General features: G+C 42.2%; 1 protein-coding gene across 5 annotated transcripts in view; it reads right to left on the bottom strand.

The window, feature by feature from the left end:
- Positions 1-23,635, bottom strand: part of LOC135106798 (uncharacterized) — a 124,051-nt gene that overhangs the window by 5,170 nt on the left and 95,246 nt on the right. For 2 of the 5 annotated variants that reach the window (XM_064016115.1, XM_064016113.1), the window contains exons 3-5: positions 22,141-22,265; positions 20,800-21,402; positions 3,367-4,633 (exon numbers count right to left, since the gene is read on the bottom strand). In XM_064016115.1, the coding sequence (XP_063872185.1) occupies positions 3,367-4,633; positions 20,800-21,016 (1,484 nt within the window). In that variant the 5' untranslated portion in view covers positions 21,017-21,402; positions 22,141-22,265. The other 3 variants (XM_064016117.1, XM_064016114.1, XM_064016116.1) reach the window with 3 other exon arrangements.

Genomic DNA, 23,635 nt, shown 5'->3' with positions numbered 1-23,635 from the left:
CAAAAAGTTGATTCCCTCTATCGTCCTTGTAGCGGCGGGTCAGAAAATGTCACGCTCCACGGTAGTAAGAGCAACACATGATCCCAAGACGGTTTGTCTGGCCGTCGCCCTGTGGTCCTGGGGATAGCATGGGGAGGAGACCTGCAGCCTTTATTGTTATTGCTGCAATAGAGACGTCCTTGCCACACCACATTGAACACCACCTCCATAGACGTCACGAGGAAGCTGCCTCTGACCCAGGAAGTGCATAGCTAATGTGTCATGCCTAGCTTCTTTTTTTTTTTCTTTTTCCCTTTTGGTATGCGTAGATGTGAGTGAGTGAGCGCGGGGGGGAGGGGGGAGCAGGTAAGTGTGAAACATGAAGGGTGAATGTCTGAGCTGGCGGGCGAGTGAATGTGAATGCGAATGTGTGTGTGTGTGTGTGTGTGTGTGTGTGTGTGTGTGTGTGTGTGTGTGTGTGTGTGTGTGTGTGTGTGTGTGTGTGTGTGTGTGTGTGTGTGTGTGTGTGTGTGTGTGTGTGTGTGTTTCTACATACTACTGTGCTTCAAACAAAACCACGCGGTAGAAACACCAGGCACATTCGTATTTTCCCTCCCTGGCAGCGGCACAGGTTTGCATGTTCTTGCGCCCCAAACATAACGGTACACACCTGCAGCATCCGGCCTCCAAATGGCGCCATATTATTTTTTGTTTACACGTGCTCTCAGGAAGGGCTGAACCGAACCAGTTTTTTTGAGGGTGAGAGAATGGTGGGTGTCGACGCATGGCCTTCAGACGGCGTAGGAATGAGAGAAAAGTAAATTATTAAATACTGGAATAAAAGACAAGGATTTTTATTTTGCATACTTTCATTTCATTTACCTATAGTACCAGTTTTAAAGGAAAAAAAACACACGATTATCTCACAACAATACGCGGTAAATATTAAATATCCAATGATATAAGCAGATGTAAAAACAAAGTCACAACCTTCGTAACGAGTTTACTTACGCCCTGCAGCATGTACAGCCCACCAGGCAGGTGTGCTCGCATTGAATAACAGTGAATGTTTTGTAGTTGGATGTAACTGGTCGTATGTGACGGAGTGTATGATTTCCTGAGCTGCAAGTGTGTGTGTGCTGTGTGTGTGTGTGTGTGTGTGTGTGTGTGTGTGTGTGTGTGTGTGTGTGTGTGTGTGTGTGTGTGTGTGTGTGTGTGTGTGTGTGTGTGTGTGTGTGTGTGTGTGTGTGTGTGTGTGTGTGTGTGCAGCTAATTATGGTTGACATACTATCTAAAGAGGCTATGTGTGAGTGGCAAGGCGGATAATTTCGTATATAAAAAGAAAAAGAAAAAAAGCGCCATCTGTCTGCCGTCTGATTCACGTCGTCCGTTTCTTTCTGAGCCTCGCAGTGATGAATGCTGGACGAGGGACGTGGTGACCATGGTAATCCTGCTGCCTTTACTGGAGATGACGGTGGTGATAGTGATCGTGTTATTATTGATGGTGGTTATGATGATGGCGAATGGTGATTATGATGATGGCTGGAATGATAATTATCATATTACTTCGGAAAAAAAAGGTCAAAAGATGGAGTATATATATATATATATATATAGAGAGAGAGAGAGAGAGAGAGAGAGAGAGAGAGAGAGAGAGAGAGAGAGAGAGAGAGAGAGAGAGAGAGAGAGAGAAGGAAGTACACCACGGATGATATTATACAGCGTATGGCAGCAGCGAAGGGGAGAGTGACGTCACTGCCTGGCCTCGTGCACTGTATGGCCACAGGTGTCATGCCACCACGTCTCTCTCCGTTCTTTCTCCCTTAAGGCAGAGCTGGGTTGTGACATCATTATATCTGTTCAAAGATATTTTTACAAGAAACTGAGGTTTACGCGTATCCGGTCTCAACCAAGTAGTGTGTGACTGGTGGATTGAACACACCTTCGGCGTGAGTGAGCATTGTGCACCTAGCCAAGAGACAGGCTGCTCCTGTACATGCTGTCCAAAGGCTGCATAATTATCAATGCAGTGATTTTTTTTTTAATAGATTTAATAGTTCATTTTTTATTAAATAGTGATCCAAAGCAGAATCGCTCCTGGCTATGGGGCAGCCAACGAGTATCTGCACAGGGACATGGAGTACAAAGACAAGAGAACAGTAGGAAGGATGTTGGGCAAGACAGACAGCCACACATGCACACTTCCTCAAACTTTAGAAGTAGCGTACTTTAATCTTATGTAAGTAGGTATTGTAGAAACGCGAGTAAGATAAGTTTGCCGCTGGAGATCCTTTGCGCGCTCCGGGGGCAAACACAGTGACTGTGGTAATGGTACGGTGGGCAAGCGTAAATTACACACTTCGCTTGTCAGGTGGTGCTTATGTTCACCGCATGGCTGCCATTATAAACCTCTTCCCTCAGCGTGGAAGACGGCAGGTGGGCAGCAGCAGGTAAGGCTCGCCTGTTGACCCTAGCCACTAGAAATGATCCTTCAGCCCTCAGGGATCTACTGTTTGTAAAGTATTAGTTGAGCGCCTCTGTGGTGGTAGTACCGAAGCAATCCATCATGTCTTGGTGAAAGCGTCTACGACGAAAGACTTCAACCACAAGTTGCACAGCAATACTTCACGCTCACTGAATTGCCTTTTCAATGCACCTGTTCCTCCTCAACGAAGTACAACGGACGTGCTACTGATCTTAAACACATGAATTATGGCGGTGTTTAACAATGTGTTGCGGGAATGTGGGTGCCCCTGTAACATTTCCCTGAGGGTGGCGGTGCCGTTACTGCATGACAGTGCTTCCTACTTGGTGACGCGCACGGGTCAAGTGACCCTTCAAGGTACGACTCCTGATTATGTAGCCTGCTCATGATGCTAGCACGACTGATACTAATTGTTAATTGTCTGCCTACATCAATACCGCTACATTGATATTTGTTCCAAGACAGTGACGAGACAAAGAAAACTTCAAAAGTTTATTAACTACCCGACATGTATATGTATATAACAACAAAAAAAAAAAGCCTTTTTTTACCAGCACTTCGTTCTTGCAATTAAACTCTAATAATTATTACAAATGTCATATCAAGACAAGACACGACTTAACATCCTATGTGGTTGGAGAGATGCTGTGCCGCTTTTCTCTGATGACCTATGTTTCTTTTTTTCTTTTTTTCTGAATAGCTCAGATGAACACATGGAATAATTTTGCACATCATCTTAAAATATGCTAGAAGAAATACACTCTTCTAAAAAACAAACAAGCATGAGGTGGGACAGTGACTCCACCAATGAACACTACATTTCTGTTCAACTGAAGAGAAAAAATATTAACTGCAGGAGCCATAAATTTTAGAAAATAACAGGAAACAAAGTGGAAACTCACCTGGTAATTGCATAGGCTGGGAATCTGTAGCTGAGGGTGGAGGTTCGGTGGTGGCCGTGATCCCGAGGGCGTGGCGGCGGTCGATACACGTACACCAGCGCGTCGGGCTCCGTGACGAACATTGAGTAGATCTCCCCGATAGAGGAATACAAAGAGCTTGTATCACTGTCCGCCATGTACATGGAGGTGTTGCCATCTACACTGCTCCAGTAAGCGTCATGGAACTCATAAACGGTGTCATCCTCACTTACTGAGTCCTCAGAATCAAAGTTCACCACTAAAGGTGGTATGTCAGTGGGGCGAGGCTCTGGGGAAGCGATTGTGTTGTGATGCTTGTGAGGAGATCGCTTGATGGGCGGGTCCAGAGTTGTGATGATATAGGGAGAGTCGTTGGGACGGGCCTGTGTGGCTTTCTTGACGGGGACCTGCTCCCCGTACCTCCAGCTTGTTGGTTTGGTCTCTGGCAGCTCGATGGTCAAAGGAGGGAAGGTTGCTGGTGGCTTGCCTCGCCCCACCACCTCATCATGACTCATGGCGTCAGCACTGCTGGATCGTGATAGATGAGCCGTTTTATAGCTGACGTTTGAGGAGCTTGAAGATGATGCATGGCTGCTTTGTGTGTTGCCGTGGTGTTGACTTTTGCTTCTCCGAATGTTTCCGTTGTGCCTCGAGCTTGACTTGATGCCACTGCTTTCGGAACCATGTGAGCCTTCACTGGTTACAAGATTCCTCTTACCGCTTGATACATAAATGACGGTAGAAGGTTGACTAAGTTCCTGATAAGTATCTGAGTCAGAAATAACTGACGTATTATCTCCTGACAAAGAGCTTAGTGTGTAATTGGCACTCTTTTGGCTTTCTTGGGATGATATGGACTGTGTGGAGTGTTTCCTTGTCTTCGCCAAAGGAGACGTGTCCAAAACATCCTTCCTGGAGGAACAACCGTATTTACTCTCTTGAGCTACTTCATTTTCTTTACCGTGTCTCTCCGGCCTCACATCAAGAGTATTTAGTTTAGTGAGAGGAGTCTTGTGTGGGTGGCGATGTGATTCCGGGCGGCCATCAGGCGAGTTCTGGCCACTGGAACCTCTTTCAGGAGATTCGTTTTCTTGGGTCGTCGCCTTCCCGCTTCCGCTGTTCTGGCCCCGGGGAGCTCCATCTACCACCTCGATTTGCTGATATTCGTGCTCAGCGTCTATCTCCGGTAGGGTGACTGTGTCCTCAGGTTCAGTGAAGCACGACAACAGTGACTCGTACAGCGGTGACTCTGTAGAAGATATGACGAATCAGCACATATTAAACTAGAATAGGTGGCGAAAGTAAACATGTCTACTCGCTTGAAATATAGTGAAAAGTGTTTTAAATGTATAAATATATCAACCACTTATGTATAATTCATGATATAAGGATAAAAATACTTCAGGTAAACAATATTTCATTTAAGATATAAAATACTGCTTTCTTTTACTATCAAATACTTTCCTCTTGATAATAAACAGTGCTCAAGTAGCATTTTTTTTTATTGTAATTTCGTTGTTGAATTGATATTTCTGAGGACCCAGCAGTTTGCACACCATAATAGAACAAAAGATAACAACTGCTTGACAATGAAATATTTAGTGGAAGTTTCTGCAACACAGTCATTATCATAAACTCATGCCTGCAATATGAAAGACTTGCGTTGTGGTTTTCCTTTCAGAGCGAGATTCTCCCGAGTCACTCTACTTACTCTTAGGTAGAGTGCAGTGCGATTATACTTTATGTATATGTGTGTGTGTGTGTGTGTGTGTGTGTGTGTGTGTGTGTGTGTGTGTGTGTGTGTGTGTGTGTGTGTGTGCGCGCGCGCGCGCACGCGCAGGGGGAGAGGAGAAAAGAGGAGCGACGTTGTTTGAAGATAATGAGTAAGGAACGAAACGTGTTGTTCCTTCTATCATGTGTTTCCCTTAGACGGCGGGAAAAACCTGTAAACTAGTTTCACCTATAAATTCATCGAGTGTAGGTTTAGGACATCACGCCAAACTGGAATTGCTTGACAAAGACCATGGTGTCACGAATAACAATGTTCCATAGATTTAAAATGCAAATGAAAACATCCTCGTACTTTTAGAAACAGTTTTGGTAGGCACACAGACAGACTAGTAGATACTGGTTTGTACGTGTAACTGACTGACGGACCAAAAAACAATGGTAAATATTGAAAACTTAATTGCAGTAGTGACACTCAACTGGCACAACCTCCAGTTAACGCCCGCATTAAGTATGTATGTATGTATGTTGAAGTTTTCTCATCTCAGTTATTATAGTCTGGCCACCACTTGCTTGTCCACTGCATTGTGGTTAGGTGAACTTTCATCATCTCTCTCAATGCTGTCCTTGCTGGTTTCCGTCTTCTCCCTTGAAGAAGGTACATAATGCAGGCGGCTGTCCCTGGCGCGGTGATGAGAGGACGAACCGATCAGCGATGTGGGTTCTCATGGAAGCCGAGTGAGCTTTGTTATTTTCGAGGACAGTATTCGACTCTATTTAGTCACGAGACGAAGCCACATCCTAGAACGGACCACGAACAACACGGCCTGTTTCTGCAGCAATCTGGCTCGGGGAAACAGTGTTTGCTGAAGGTGCGACCTTGAATAGTTCATTGAGAGAGATGGTGGGTTTAAATTGGAGACTCAACCTTGGCGTCTTCCTGTCCCTTGGAAGCCGTCGCTCCCTGTACACTGATTCAGCCTGAAGATGTTCGTGATTTCGACATATTACTTAAGCAATGGTAACATTAATTAAAGTCTCCTGCAATCCTCCCTCACGTACTTTCTGTAAATACTTCGATGATGTTGTCATGTTTGTTTATTATAAGATTATGCCTGCATTGAAAATAAGTTCAAAGATTTTTATCTATAATCAAATCTGTACTACGAATCATAACTCGAAACCAAGGTGCATCGTGAAAGATAGCCCGAGGTAAATGTAAGATGCACTGAAATCAGCAGTGAGCATCCTGGGTATAATCAAATAAATATTTACATATAATCCAACTCTCAACTCCATTACTTCGGTGACATGGGCGATGCATAATTTAGCGGGGAACCAGTGCACACAATAAATCCAAGATTATTTGTTGAATATATTTCATGACCACACATTTATTTTTCTTTATGCAAAATACTTAGTGACAATCAAAGTTGTTACGTATGCTTACTGAAACCATAAATGGTGAAGTGCTGGAATATTTGAGACCACAAACGAAACTACTGGCAAAGTGCCACACACACACACACACACACACACACACACACACACACACACACACACTGAAAAAAAAAAAAAAAAAAAAATATATATATATATATATATATATATATATATATATATATATATATATATATATATATATATATATATATATATATATATATATATATATATATATATATATATATATATATATATATATATATATATATATATATATATATATATATATATATATATATATCAGACAGTTTTTTTTTTTTCCACACAGGAGAGGTGGGCAAACGATCCACTGGGAATGATCAAACAACCTGTCTTCACTCTCTCACTCATGTGCGCAATATTACCTGTTCTGCTTTCTTCTACTGTTATTTGCATGGTCACTGATGCTCTTAACTTAGTAACTGCATGTCTATCCTCCCTCCCCTGGCTTCGCGGCACAAGACTTGCTACTCAGTCTCGTCCTAACTTTGTCCTTTTAATATATCTTCAATCTTTCATCCCTTTTCACTACTGAACTCTAGTACTCTTTATCTGCTCTTGCTTTACTTATTTTTTCAACTTGAACTGTTTCAAAAGAGAATTATCAAGATATCTTTAAGATCTATATTGGTTTAATTTTTGGAAAGCCTTTCAGTAATATTTTTTTCTAGGGGGTGGGCTAGCAAATCGAGTGGAATTTTCTTTCATCTACTGTATCCTTAGTCACACTCCTTGATAGATACACACACAATAAAAAAAATAATAAAAAAACGCCACTATTAATCATCTGGACAGTAGAAGGTCACCTGGTGAGGCCAGTGTTTACCCACAAGGTAGTTGGACAATACCCAACTCCGAAGCTTTCTCTTCACATCTCATGGTAACTTTGTATTTACATGTTAATACTCATCTTGTTCCTTGAAGACACTTGTGAGAATCTCCTAGTATAATCTCTCTGCGAACAGTGCTAGGGCGCCGAAATGTTTGGGAGAACCATTTCCACTGTTCAGGTGATAGTAATTGCAGTTTCAGTTCCGAATGTTTTACGAGCAACCGTATCCTATTCTTACACTCCTCACTAATTACAATGAAGGTTATAAATTCCTCAATACTCTTCATTGCACTGCCACTCTTAGGACAAAAAAAAAATAAAAGAGGAAGCAACTAATTATCCAGTTCTACGAGTTGACAAGTGACCTATCCACGCCAGTGCAACATATACACACAAACATACACACACATACGCAGTAATATTGGTAAGGTTCATAACAAAATTAAGGTATTTGACTGGTGCAGGGGCTGTGATGCACGAGATGAGGAAATGATGCAGGACTGAGGCGCACCCGTCCTTGACGGAATGCATTAAAGGCAAACTTCTCTTGAGCAAGGCGCTTGATTAAGGTCTTCATGAATATTGATCAACAAAAAATATTATGATCATAAGTCAGAGGAGTTGGATATAATATTACACAGAACCTAATTCATAACAATATGATAAAGATCTGTGAAATAACTCACGAGGAAAAATGAAAGACGAGAAGAAGAGACAGGAAAAATAAAGGGAAAAGAAGAGGACGGGAGAAGAAAAAAAAAAAAACTAAAGAGATGTGTGTGTGGAGGGAAGAGGAAGAACGTAAGTGACCTCGCGGCACCGACGACAGGGAGCCTTTTATTCATGACTAACAAACAACAGCGGCAGCACTGCACGCTCACTGCTGCCTCCCGAGGCCTCTCCTGCTGAGCCTCTAATCTCCGGAAATATGGAGTGTGTGGCCTTGTCCTCACTCTAGCGTGGACTCGGTGTTTTTCCCACGAAGCCGTGATCACTGCTGCCAGTCCCTCCGCGCGACTCGCCAGTGCGGTGCCCTGCACTGTACGGTAATTAGCTGCGATTTATGGTTCAAGAAGGCTGGTGCAGGGGATCGCATCCTGGCGCACGTGGATGTGCCTTGCCTCCTCCCCTTCCTGCCTCGGCGTGACGGCTTTAGCGAGTCGGATATTTGTGATCTCTACGGGGTGGCGACATGTACAGTTGAGTCGTTTCGCTGCTGCTCCTGCCCTTTATTTTGGGAATTACATTGTATCATGATATTAAAACTATATATTATTTTATTGAACACACTGAAACAGATAATAACATTATAATGTTCTTCCTTTATTTTATAGAAATATCTTTGCGGAAGCATTTCTTATTCAAGACAGCCAGATGGCAGACATTAAGCTGTTTTCCTCTCAGAGGAGCTTCCTGCATCTGCCTAGGAAAGAAGAGGCATCCTCTTCACGGTGAGTTTTTTTTTTTATGCTGAATGCCTCAGAAGCCTTGGTGCGCAGTCAATGTAGTGCGAGGAGAGGCAAGGTGAAACAACCAGCCATCAAGGGACACTTTCCAGTACACCATATTGCTGCCTTCATTCCGCCTCAGTGGAGCTTTAGTCCTCAGCACTTTCAAGCGGTATTTCTTGCCGCCACCTAGTAGAGCACCATCAGATGGACTTTACGAGCCAGCTAAATAACAGTATTACCTCGCTCGTCCGCTCCAGCACAATTTGTGAATCACAATGGGGTACACATACGCAAATCATTATACTATTTGGTAATATTGATGATGATGATAATGATGATGATGATGATGATAACAATAATAATAATAATAATAATAATAATAATAATAATAATAATAAAAATAATAATAATAATAATAAATAATAATAATAATAATAATAATAATAATAATAATAACACTGTATTATAGTGAAAAAAAAAAGGACGGACATAAGAAGAGCGTTTTTAAGTTACTTTGTGAAAATCTTGAAAATCACAGTGGTTTTGTTGTGTGACTTACTTATTTCATTTATAAGGATAATTTTCTAAACAGATTTAAGGTAGCTACAATACATTATAAAAGGATCCTATCTTTCAGCTTTTTTTTATTTTCTAGTATTTTAATTGGATTTGCAACAGTACTACTCAATAAAAAACAATCTCTGCTTCTGCAATGATATTAGGGAACTTTTTGACGTTCTTGGGATTCATCACGAGCCAAGTCACTGGAGGTTGTTTATTGGTGGATCTCTGTACAGCATTAAAGTCGTTCTACTTCACATAAGAAACAACCTGCCTTCTGTTACAGTTGCACACTCAGTTACCTTAAGAGAGACACACGAAGATCTTTAATTTTAGATCGCATCAAATACAAGGAACATGAATGGCTTGTTTGTGCAGATTTGAAAGGTGTAGCCATTTTTAATGGATTGCAAACTGGCTGTACAAAGTACATGTTTTTTTTTTATTTTTTTTATGTAAGTAGGACAGCCGGGCAAGATCAGAACATTACACGTGATCGGAATGGCCACCAAGAGATACAGTGACACAAGGGTCTCACAATGTTGTTCATGAACCACTTGTGAAAAAGGAGAATATGATTTTGCCACCACTACATATAAAATTGAGCTTGATGAAACAGTTCGTCAAAGCACTGAAGCATAATAAACCAGCATTCCAGTACCTGAAGAATAAATTTCCAAAAGTAGTGATAAAATGTTAGGGAGGGCATATTTGTGGGACTGCAAATCAGTGAACTCACGCATGACAGTGACTTTCAAGTAACGATGTATGAAACATGAAACTGAGTCAGCAGCTTGATGTGCGTTTAAGGGTGTGTGAAGAGGTCTTCTGGGAAAGTAAAAACACCCATTATGATGTTTTAGTAGACGAACTTAGATCAAAAGTAGATCAAAAGCTACCAACATCTACGTTGTAACTTTTTTTTTTTTCTCTCTCTCTCGGAGAATGCAGCAGCTGTCAGCGATGAACATGGAGAGAGGTCTCGTCAGGGCATAGCGAAAATGGGGAGTAGGTACACAGCTAAATGGAGTCCAGCCATGTTAGCTGATTTTTTGCTGGAATCTGTTGGGTGGCGAACCAACTCTATCAATCATATAAACGGCAAAGAAAGTACAAATTCATACTGAATTTATAGTTTAGTCTTAGACTAAGATATTTGAAATCCAATATATACTATATCAGTTGCATGTTAAAAAGACAATGAATTATAATTTTATCTCACTTTTTCTTATTATACTTCTATATTTATGATAAACAAAAGTGTACAAGGCTATTACATAAAAATGAGGCGTCCCTGAGGTATCTGGTTGCCAGATTTAGAATTGGCACCCTTGAAATGATAATGAAAACACGGGCTGGACTATCTTTTTTTTTTCTCCTTTAGATTTGTTGTACGGTAACAACAACAACAACAACAACAACAACAACAACAACAACAACAACAACAACAACAACAACAACAACAACAACAACAACAACAACAACAACAACAACAACAACAGTAGTAGTAGTAGTAGTAGTAGTAGTAGTAGTAGTAGTAGTAGTAGTAGTAGTAGTAGTAGTAATAATAATAATAATAATAATAATAATAATAATAATAATAATAATAATGATAAAAAAAAAATTATAATAATTGCTAAAACAATAGCAATAATGATGTGTAAGAATCTCCATGGATATAATATCCTAAGAATTAAAATATTCAATAAAGAAGATGGTTCTTCCTGTCACAGAAATCACAAACATATCCCATACCGCCAGCGCAGCATCACGCACCACGCGTCCTGTGTGACGCCGCCTGTAACATGAACCACAGGGTGCGCGTGCTCTTCAAGGCTGCACAGTTCATCACACCCACACATCCATCAAGCGAGCCGCCACAACTGCCAGAGTGATGGCTGCACACACGACACCGCGAGGCAAACCCTGAAGTTTTGTTTCTCCGGAAAACTTCCTTAACAAAGTTGCATCTCTTAGTGTCTTCTGTCGAGGTTCCCATGATTAATGTTCTGGACTTGCTAACTACACGCGTCTCCCAGTCCAGCCTCGTTGCAAAAGACTTTCTATTTACTCTCACTCGTATTATGTTCATCTCATTAATGCAAGAATTAACCAGTATCTTCACGCTTCCATCCCTTTCACCAGTAAATTTTGGAATTCTGCTTGTCTCTACTTCTGCTTCTCTTTAAGATTTGAACTGTTTCAAGACACAAATATCAAAACATCGCTGGAACTAAATTGGCATCCAAGTTAGTTTTTTTTTTTTTTTTTGGCACCGGGTGGGGGAGAGAGGGGGAGGCGGAAGAGCGTATTTTTAGTTTTTTTTTCATATATTAAACGTATTTATATATTTTTTGTAGACTTACCTTTCCGGAACTCTTCTAATGTTTGATTTTCAGGTGTCGGCGATAAAGTTTTCTTTTATAAGAAAAACGTCATCCGTTACTCTCAGTTTTATGTAAAATTTATCATCGACACAAATTCTAATGTGAAGAAAGAGTTAACACCATTGAAACCGGCAATATATGCTAGTAAATGCACTCACACTGAACATGGCCATGTGTCGCATTATGTTATGTTCTCAATAACAGGTAAGGAGAAGGAAAAAAAGACAAATAGACAAATAAAGCGTTACCTACATTGCCTTGGAATGTCATCACCATCAATGAACATGTTTTAGGGGACAGAATATATCCTGCTGTCAGGGTTTCAAGGGCATGACCTTCACATGGCATACCTACTGAAGGTTAATTTAAGGTAAATATTTACGTTGTTAACCAAGGAACAGGAAGCACACACTCGCCAAAGGATTGCTCCACGAACACCGCTAGCATCACTCACAGCCACATTAGCACACCAAGAAGCCATGACGGACAAAGCCACAGCCACAAAGTGCCATCAACACACACCTCCGGACACCACGAGCGGCATAAAGTCACTTCCACGAATTTAAAAATAAAATTCCCAACAGGGGATTTATCTTTAAATATAATGTAAGAAATATAATAATAAGAGAGAGAGAGAGAGAGAGAGAGAGAGAGAGAGAGAGAGAGAGAGAGAGAGAGAGAGAGAGAGAGAGAGAGAGAGAGAGAGAGAGAGAGAGAGAGAGAGAGATGGATAGATGGCTGGACGTTTAGACAGATAGGCAGGTACTACGTAGGTAGATATACAAATAAATGAATGAACATTTATAGATATATGGGAAACTTGTACACACACACACACACACACACACACACACACACACACACACACACACACACACACACACACACAACGTTATGAAAAATAGGTTTGGAACATGAGTCACTTTACACTGAAATGCTATTTAATCGTGTTTTTCCGAAAGAAACACATAATATCTTTACTGTTACTGATTGCCACGTCAACGGTTAGCGTTAAATGGAAAGAAAAATAAAAAATACGAAAAATTAATCCCGTTTTACACTACCAGGTAGGTTTTACTATCAATTTATTCTTTCTTCCTTCCTTGTTCAACACATTCCAAGCATTCAGATTAACCTCCAGCACTTATTTATCAATACATTTCGTAATCATAGGTATAACAGAGAGTTATGAGGTAAAAAAGTCAACAGAAAATCTTAACACTGCGGCAACACAACACCAAAATAAGATGACCTAGCAAACCTTAAGGGAAAGTGATGAATCTGCCTTGAGCTGGTCCCGAGGGTGTCTGAGCCTCTCCGTGACGCATACGGCAGGCGGAGAAAGTTACTTATTTGCTTACACAACGGCTTCCTCATGGGGGGAAACACACTCTCACACTCCCACACTCACCCACTCACTCACACACACACACACACACACACACACACACACACACACACACACACACACACACACACACACACACACACACACACACATACACACACACACACACACACAGAGAGAGAGAGAGAGAGAGAGAGAGAGAGAGAGAGAGAGAGAGAGAGAGAGAGAGAGAGAGAGAGAGAGAGAGAGAGAGAGAGAGAGAGAGAGAGAGAGAGAGAGAAAGGAAACAAGGAAGAATAATAAGACAGTACGCATGACTGCATAAAAATCATGATATTTATCCTGTGCGCGGCGATTACTTCCCGGAAAACTGGCAACTAAAAAGATTACTTATTAAGCAGAATTATGCATGATCAATCAACCGTGCCTTGGTGTGTTGCGTAATTGTTCTGCTAAATATGCAGCTTCGAGGAGCCGACTCATAGACGAGCAGTATATGCAAGAGTGAAGTTAAAGCAGATGCAGTACTCGTTAGTAAGCAGAAGAACGAATACACTGAGGAGGCAGCATGACAGAATTATAGGAAAACCTCAAGTCATTTTGTTGTCATAAGATCTGTACAAACAAGCCACGTTTGTCGCTTTCCGTGTGGCGGGGTCAGTCAAGGTCGAGGTGTCGCCAGCGAGGAAACCAGCGAGGGGTTCTCACCATCGACCCTGGCGGTTCCATACCTTCACTGGCGTCCTTGGCGGCGCCACACACAAACGAAATTTCGAGAAAACCCTGATCGACCCTGAGTCATACTTAGGGAGACCTAGAGACAAACCTATGCAATATCAATATGGAATAATTTATCTTAATGAAGCCTGTTATTTCTGCAACTATCTTCAAGAACCGTTTATTTTATTTATTTTTTTTTTCTTCACATATGGCGGGCGGGAACTGTCACGCGCGTGCAGGCAGGATGTGACACCGCGTCCTTCGGCGGCCACCCAGCGGTAAAATCACACTTGGAGGGGTTCCTCCCGCCTCAGCCAGAAAGGAAGCCAGGATACACCGCAGGAACTGGTGGCGTTCAACTGTGAGCCACACCCGCACGCACGCACACACACGCGCAAACGAGCACGAGCACACGCACACATGCACGTACACACGCGCACGCGCAAGCACACACAAACACACACACACACTCTCTCTCTCTCTCTCCCTCTCTCTCTCTCTATCTACCTACCTTTACCTACCTACTCTACCTACTATATAATATATCTATCCACCAGTACATATATAAATATCTACTACTACTACTACTAAAAAAGATAACAACAACAACAACAATAACAACAACAACAACAACAATAACAATCGAAAATATATGTAGTACAAGATGAAAGGACGAAACAGAGGATGGTGGGGGCTTTGGTGAAATAGAGAGGTAATTAACACGCCCCTCCCCCATCCAGCACCCTACACCTTCAACCCCTCCATCCCCCACAGGATACCCCCACCCCCTTACCTCACAACTGGCCTGCCACCACCACCACCACCACTACCACACCCGCGCTGCCTGAGTTCCCACAAAGCCAGACATCAAAGCTCCCTGCCGCCCACTACTCTGCCCTTCTGCTAGATGTATGTTGCCTTACACTGTGACCCGGTTATTGCGTTACTGTCATGGTAATAGTAGTGATGGTGGTGGTGGTGGCTGTAGTGGCGGTGATGGTGGTGGTGGTGGTGATGGTAATAGTAGTAGTAGTAGTAGTGGAAAGAGTATAAACAAGAGCAGAAGGAGGAGGAGGAGGAGGAGGAGGAGGAGGAGGTTACTATTGTTGCTGTTGGTGTTATTGTTAATGTTGTTGTTAATGAATGGTGTGTACCTGTTTTATTTTCTCTCTCTCTCTCTCTCTCTCTCTCTCTCTCTCTCTCTCTCTCTCTCTCTCTCTCTCTCTCTCTCTCTCTCTCTCTCTCTCTCTCTCTCTCTCTCTCACACACACACACACACACACACACACACACACACGTATCACAGTTCCTAACAATAACTGCCAGTCATGTCAAACACAGCTGTTTAACACGTAAACTTCAATCAAGCCTGTCTACGCGGCGCATCAAATTTGATTTCAGTCCAGCTTTCACCTCCCTCACACTGGTATGCAAATATACACAGGAGCTTAAACTCCCCTTCTACCCCCACCACCTCTGCCCTGCGCAAACCGGCACACAGTATTCTTGCCACAACGCCAATCATGCACTTTAACATTATATGCATTGCACAACTTTCAATCGTTACAGAAACACTGATTGTCTTCAATAGTATAATAGATTAGATGTCGTAAGGTTATGAATCTTGCATTTATCATCTGCTATACTGTATGAGCTATTATTATTTTTTTCTGCATTAAAGAAAATAATTACAATTTTGACATATTTGTACGTAACGGAATGTGGAGATAGGTCATTTCCTCCCGCCTTCGCAGGTCGCCACCGCGACAAAGGTGACAAGAAATGGACGAAGGTTCTCACGGTGGTTTCCCTTGCCAGACCAGCAGTTTGTCAAGGGATGAGGATGTAAAGGAAGCCGGAAGGAAAGAGACCGTCGATGATTCTCGTTCCCTAATGTCAATCACTACATAATGGTGTGTGTGTGTGTGTGTGTGTGTGTGTGTGTGTGTGTGTGTGTGTGTCGGTTAAAAAAAATAATAATAATTTCCTTTCGAATTCATGGAGTTAAGTTGATTTTAATAATCACTCTTGTTAGTTGTCATTAAAACTCCGCCTTCAAGGCGACTGCTGCAACATAACATTTGCAAACAGAGTTACACACGAGTGGACTTTAATCGAGGTAGATGAAGAGAAAGGGGGAGTGAGAAAAAGACATCAACCTTTAATTAGTGATTGGATGGCAAAGAATTTCTTCATATTGACATTTCCTGATATGTAAGACAGAGAACAAAACGCGCGGACGCGCGCGCGCTAACACACACACACACACACACACACACACACACACACACACACACACACACACACACACACACGTATTTTCAAGTCACTTCTAATATTCGCTTACCATTCACAAAATGATGCATCCTACGCACACCAAGAGCGGTGGCGGTGAGGCATTGACTTTAGCAAACTAAATGAACTAATTCCACGAGCTTGAGTGCTGGTGGAATCTTAGTGGCGAATCTAAGTATTAAGACAACTGGTCTGTAGTGCAATGAGGGGCATTTCTCACCAGCTACGCTCCGACAGTGGAAACAGTGAGATATATTCTGCCGAGTCCGAGACATGAAACCTGTTCTCTACCGAGTAGCGCACAGCAGAAATGTGAGGAATGTAGCGGAGAAGTGTTTGTACTCGTCTTTGCAGTAAGTGTTAGAGTGAGAGAGAGAGAGAGAGAGAGAGAGAGAGAGAGAGAGAGAGAGAGAGAGAGAGAGAGAGAGAGAGAGAGTTAATAGCTCTACTTCTATCCTCAACGTTGCCTAACATTTTCTAACACCTTGAACTACAACAGTGAGTGCATCGTCTGTTGCCTCCACGCGCAGTATGAGGCACGCATGCTCTTAATAAATAGGTCGTTTGCTCTCCGAATTTGTTTTTGATTGTTAACTATGCATGCCAGCGATTTCCTACACAAGAGAACCGCAGATTTGACTGGCATCGAAGTGTAAAAAAAAGGAACCGTAGGAAACTTGATCTATGAAGATTTCCTACAGAAACACGTTAAATTTGCTAACTACAATAAAACCATTTTACTACCTCTCCCTATATTGTTGAGTATATTGTAAGATTACATTTTTTTTTTTTTTACATCTGGAATAATATCATGCCTTATGACCACAGACTAGAACCCAGTGTTTCTTCCAGACAAGACGCAGCGTAGTGACAACATGTTCAACAAAGAAATTTGAACAAGGCATGTGAACACAGCGACACATAAGACTATAGCGCTTTCTTCTTGTGCAGATAAGAATCTCTGCTCATTAGTACATTTAACTTGGCAAATTCTGCTTACAGAGTAGTGCCACTTGCTATTAAAGTGAAACTGCGCAGTGAAGAGCTGTCAGGATCTCCTTCTCTGCATTACCTGCAATTCGAGTATCATTTATGAAAGTTATGATTAGCAAATGACGGCAGGAGAAAGGCTACAAATACAACTTCAGTATCAGGCATTATAACTTCTCATCAGTGAAAACGGTATTTCTTTAGTATTAGGCATAATACGTTCTTATGAAGCTACGCTTTTATAAACAAAGTGTTTACTGACCGAGATTCGTGAGCCACGCTATGGTGGAATGAGCAGCTTAATAACTTCACAAACACAAACCTTCACTGGGATCAGCAGAAGAAAAAAAGTAAATACTCTCGTAAATTTACGTCAGCAATTTCATGGGATTTTTTTTTTTCTTTTTTCGTCGTACTATTTCTGAGTGAGACGCAGACCCCTGGTACTTTGACAGCCAGACACATGTCTCCTGTCCAACAACACGGCATGCGCGTCCTCCCAGCCATGAACACATTTGTTGTCGTGTGTGTTCATCCAACCGTCCCCTGTGGAGCCCCGCCGCAGGCACTGAACCAAGGGTGAAGGGAGTCAACAGCAGCGGACTTGATTGAGAGAAAGGAGCATTGGTAATGAACAGAACGAATCTCAACAACACTTGTGTAGCGTGAAAGTACTGCTGATTAATGAGAGTCTCTGGGAAGTAGGGTATAACATACACGGAGAACACAAAACATAGAAACATAAGTGCGATGCTTCTTGATCATCCCGGCACGTAATTTTGATTGTTAACAAAGAACAGTATTAGAGAACACTTCTACGCTGATGAGAACCGACACACACACACACACACACACACACACACACACACACACACACACACACACACACACACACGATAGCAGCAGCACCGAGCCCGGGTAACATATGTGTGCAATTTTTCACAGTGACAGTCACTGAAAGATTGAGAGGAAAACAGTTTGACGCCTCGAAACCCATCCTTTAGTGTTCTTGCATTTGTTCTCTCTTTTCAGGGAAGCCTACAGTTCTCGGTCGACAGCGCTGCAACACAAGTGACAGTCGCGGTGAAAATATCGAGTGTAATATCTCAAGGCATTTTTCTGCATCCCACAATAAGTGACGCAGACGTGATACATTGTTATACTTTGTTATGTATATCGCTGTGTGTGTGTGTGTGTGTGTGTGTGTGTGTGTGTGTGTGTGTGTGTGTGTGTGTGTGTGTGTGTGTGTGTGTGTGTGTGTGTGTGTGTGTGTGTGAGATGCATGAACGTAAGCGCACCGGTTTATTAGCAAATGAAAGTAAATTCATGGAGTCGGTTCCACGATCCGTGATTTAAGCTCGAAACTGTGAAAAAAAAAAAAAAAATAGACATGACGACATCTCTGTTTTATGAAAGATCGACACTCCTGCACTTAGACACCACGCGAGGGACGGTTTCCTGAGCCGAGGTGCCACGGTGATAAGACGATGACTGTGGGTGTTGGGGGTGCGAGTTATGGAGGAGCTAAAAGTTGTAGTGCGGTTAAGATGAGTTAAGAGCGTCTCTGAGAGAAGTTATGGTGCAACTGAGAGGAGTTATAGTATGACCAGGGAAAATTATATACCCAGACCGCTGGCTTAGTGGGTGGCAGAAGAAAGTTACAATGTGGCTGGAAATTTAGTGTGGTCAAGTGAAGTGACGTGTGACAGACTGTTCAGCAGTGCCCGGGAAATTCTTAAGTTACAAATTCACGTGAGGCAACCACACAATATCAACTCCAGCATCTTTATTCCGCTGCTGAACAAAAGTTTTCTTCACCCCTTTCTATTCACCTCCATTTGATGTTTGTCTCTTCTAGGGCATTTCAATAAAATATAATCATCTATGTGTAAAGGTATATGTAAAAATAGTTAGTCGGTCAGTCAATATATATATATATACTATATATATATATATATATATATATATATATATAGTATATATATATAATATATATATATATATATATATATATATATATATATATATGAGAACATAACAATTAGAAAGGTGCAGAAAACCTGGATGTCTACTTATGGCAGTCCCAGTATAAAGCTAGCTATATCCAGCTATCATTCTTATCCATAAATATATCTACAAAGCATAGAGAGGTAGTTCAGCACATGGAAATCAGACACTATGAGAAGCAACAATATAATCGCATCCAGATAAATGACACTCTACTGTTCAAAACACCGTAGCAGTTAGGGAAACTCAAGATGTACATGGATGGATCTCTCTTGGGTGTGTCCTGAGTGAACTGTCCAAGAATATATGTTCCTAAAGTAACTTTTATTCTTTCTTATTCAGATTGTTCCTCTCTTGATTAATTTCCCCCTTCTCTCTCTCTCTCTCTCTCTCTCTCTCTCTCTCTCTCTACTCTCTCTCTCGTCTCTCTCTCTCTCTCTCTCTCTCGTGTGTGTGTGTGGTGTGTGTGTGTGTGTGTGTGTGTTGTGTGTGTGTGATCGCTCGTGCAGAGTTCATGTTAGCACAGGACAGCACGTGCGTAAAGACTGTGTGCAGAGAAAGAATAAGGGAGTCATTAACTTTTCTTTTTTATCAACACAAGTAGAGAGAGAGAGAGAGAGAGAGAGAGAGAGAGAGAGAGAGAGAGAGAGATGAGAGAGAGAGAGAGAGAGAGAGAGAGAGAGAGAGAGAGAGAGAGAGAGAGAGAGAGAGAGAGAGAGAGGAAAACAATAAAAGACGACTTTTTTCGGGTCGATTGGGTGACCACTTGGTCAGTGTGCGAACGACGGAAACTTACACGCCCAAAAACACGCATGAAAAAATCGATATTCACTAAAACGGCTAATTTGTGAAATTTACTTGGACAATTCATGCAAAGTAATATTAAAATGCTCATAAGTGCATATCTAATTTAGATCAACTTATGGCTAGGATGGAATAAAAAATAAATCTCCTGGAGAGAAGCCAACGTGCTGCACTAAACAGACGTGGACCGTGATGATAGTCATCCCTTGGAGCTGGCAACGCTGAGACAATTAGTTCGCAGTTCTTCAAGTCTCCCCTTTGAGATACTTTATGATACATCACTTGTTTAACACTCTTTACGCTAATGCCAGGGAGAGTCTCCATTCTGTGAACCATTATGGAATTAGAGGCTTCAAGTGTACTGGTGTGTACCTTGTTAGTACTGTTTTGCTTTAATCTCGAGTCAGCCAAACGTGGTACGTAATTATTAATATTGTCTTCCTCGAAATGGACAAAAGTCGTATAAACCCCTGCTTATGATTTATGTCTGTGTCATCATCATTACCTCAACGAAAATGCAAGACCCGGAGTGAAATCAATAACGCGTATATTTACACCTGGAGATTCGGTCATGGTGAGGTAGTTCCTGGCGAGTGTGGCGTGGGACACCATAGGAGGGAACACCTGCATGAGCGAGGTAATGACGCTCTCTCTTAACCACTCTTGGGTGAACTTCGTGGGAACACCAGACTTTAATAGTAGGTAGCAGCCAGCCAAAGGTGTGATAAACAGCGAACATTCATCCTAAGCTTTCCCACAGATTAAACAAACATGATCCCCCATAAACAACAGCACGAAGTGACTCACCGGGACACGAGAGTATGGAGCGTGGCCGATGTGGTAGAGTTTCCCCCCCGCGAGGAAAGCTGTCAGCCTGTCTTGTGCCAGCCTTTCCCTCTAGAGTCATGGGCGGCAGCATGGGAGGGGCGCCGAGTGCTATGGGCGGCAACTGGGCGCATGGCAGGGATGGCTGGTACCTGACTGACCCTGTCTCTGTAAAGACGGCTTGTGGGTGGCCGATCATGCGTGGCTGATGGGCACTGACGGGAGGAATGAAGGCGGTGCGTGGAGCGTGGTGGTGGTGGTCAACCCAGGTCCAAGTGGAGCCGCGCACAGCGTCGTGGTTGCAGCAGTGGAGGGTGTAGGGGTGGTGGAGGCCATGACACCTGCCATGGGTTTAAGTAGCGACGTTCACTCTGTGCCCTCCTGATCGTCACCGCCGGATGGACGCGGCGGCGCACAGGCGGCGTGGCAGACATGGGTAATTATTTAACTTCACTTACGTACAACAACACTTTGTATCCATCACCAGCACTGTCATAGTCACGCCGTGTTGCGTCCGGGCTGGTTACTTGTACCACACAAATCACTTCCTTCTCTTAGTTAAATTTGTGAAACTCCTGTGGAACCCTGTTTGTATGAGAGTAATGGCACATATGTGAATGTTATGACTGTAATGGTGTGTAAATATAATGTACGATATCTAAAATTTCATAATTCATGTTTACGTGAAAATAATAATTATATTGTGAAAAACACCACTCATAAAATGTCATCCAGAACTGTTAGATTAGTCTGTAAACACACAATAACAGTACTTTGATCTCTCTCTCTCTCTCTCTCTCACTCTCTCTCTCTCTCTCTCTCTCTCTCTCTCTCTCTCTCTCTCTCTCTCTCTCTCTGATGGTTCCATCCGCCAACTCACACCACAGATACCCACATCCAGGGACACCATGTGTAGGGTGTCATGCTTTTTTCATTGTCCCACCACACACACACACACACACACGCACACACACACACACACACACACACACACACACACACACACACATACACGCACAACACCAAAACAACAACACACTACATTGTACATGATTAGGCAATTCAGAAAAAAAAAAAAAAAGTGTTGTAAAATTCCTCATCTCATGTTGTAAAATCCCTGTCAAATGAAAACAAGTGCCGAGGGAGTATGCTGCCCTGCAGCATGCCGCGAGCCTGCCCCTCAGGAATGCCAACACGTACTCCTCGCAAACTTCTGTATCCACTTCAAGAAAAGCACAACTACCACGCAGTGATTACCGATAAGCCAGGTCCTTGTTGCACTACACTACAGTGTACAGGCAAGCTGTCAGCTGACTGACTTACAAATAAAAGTAGCGCGTTTCGCGCCCCGACGCTGCCGGCGTTCCTGGAGTTGTCGTACTGGACCAAGGTCGCGGCGGAAGAAGTCACAAGTTGGTGCCAGTGGAGTGGAGCTTTTTACGACCATACTTAGGGATAAAAAAAAACAATGAGCTCATCAAAACCACAGTAATTTCCCTCCTAGATTTAATTGTACTTCACTCTATATATATATATATATATATAATATATATTATTATATATATATATATATATATATATTATATATATATATATATATATTATATATATATATATATATATATATATATATATGTAAAATATAATCATGCAACTCGACTTCAGATAAGAATAAACTGTCACCAACTTTTACTAAAAGCTAGCTTTTGGTACTGTGGAAAAGAGTAGGAACTAGTCTTTTTTTTATCGCAATATCAGCCGCTAAATTTGTGAAGTTATGTCATGTTGTGTCTCCATTTTTCATTTAATAACCCGACCATAATGGTAGTCTTGCAACATTTTTTTTTTATCTGAACATTTATGGCATTGGCTGCTGGCAGTCCGGAGAATCTGCAACGATAAACACTTTACATATAACAGTACCGTTGATGACAATATCCTCTTTTTTTAGAAGGTAATCAAGGAATACTTGAGTGCTCTTGTGGCTTCCCTGACACCCTGATACATCAGTGCAGGGTGCCATTGTATTTCAATTTGACGACTGGACAGATCCCCCTCTTCTCTTTTTCCTGAGTTGTTCGACTGCAAGACTCACAGGATCACACTGCGAGCGCATGTCAAATACCACGTTATAAGCTTTGATTTGTTTTTCAACAGTAGCACACCAATATGGATTCCGGTTCCCGGTCATTAAAGAAAATAAATAAATAAATAATTAAAAAATAAAATAATAATAGATCGGGAGTCCCAGACAGTGAGTAAAATCCCTGCTGCGTGACGCGCCTGGACTCTGAACATGGAAGCAATAATAGGATCCACACATCACGCCCACTAAGACCAGAACGTCCCTCGCCCCGCCGCACCTCCTTCCATATCTCTCGGCCAGAGATGACGAGAATATTGCTAACGACAAGCAGAGACAATTTTCTAAAGCCAAGATCATCAATCATTTGAGACAATGGTAGCTACGTCTCTCACTCTCTCTCTCTCTCTCTCTCATCTCTACTCTCTCTCTCTCTCTCTCTTCTCTCTCTCTCTCTCTCTCTCTCTCTCTCTCTCTCTCTCTCTCTCACACAACACACACACACAGAAAATTCCTGTACAAGTAAAATATTTCTATAAAACTATCACTATCATTTCCGTACATAAAATTTCAAGTAACATTTGCGTGGGACGTGGCAAGACCTTGGTGACCTCGAATCGACAGCCAAACAGCAGCGAGGTCATCCACCACCCACCCGCCGCCTGCCCCGCTGCTTCCATAAACACACATGACAATGGCATAATGGCAACTTACAAAACAAAACAACAAGGTTCC

This window comes from Scylla paramamosain, chromosome 14 (genome assembly GCF_035594125.1).
Source record: "Scylla paramamosain isolate STU-SP2022 chromosome 14, ASM3559412v1, whole genome shotgun sequence".
Classification (NCBI taxonomy): Eukaryota; Metazoa; Arthropoda; class Malacostraca; order Decapoda; family Portunidae; genus Scylla; species Scylla paramamosain.
The sequence above is the reverse complement of the archived record's forward strand: the minus strand, read 5'-3'. Positions and strand labels throughout refer to the sequence as shown.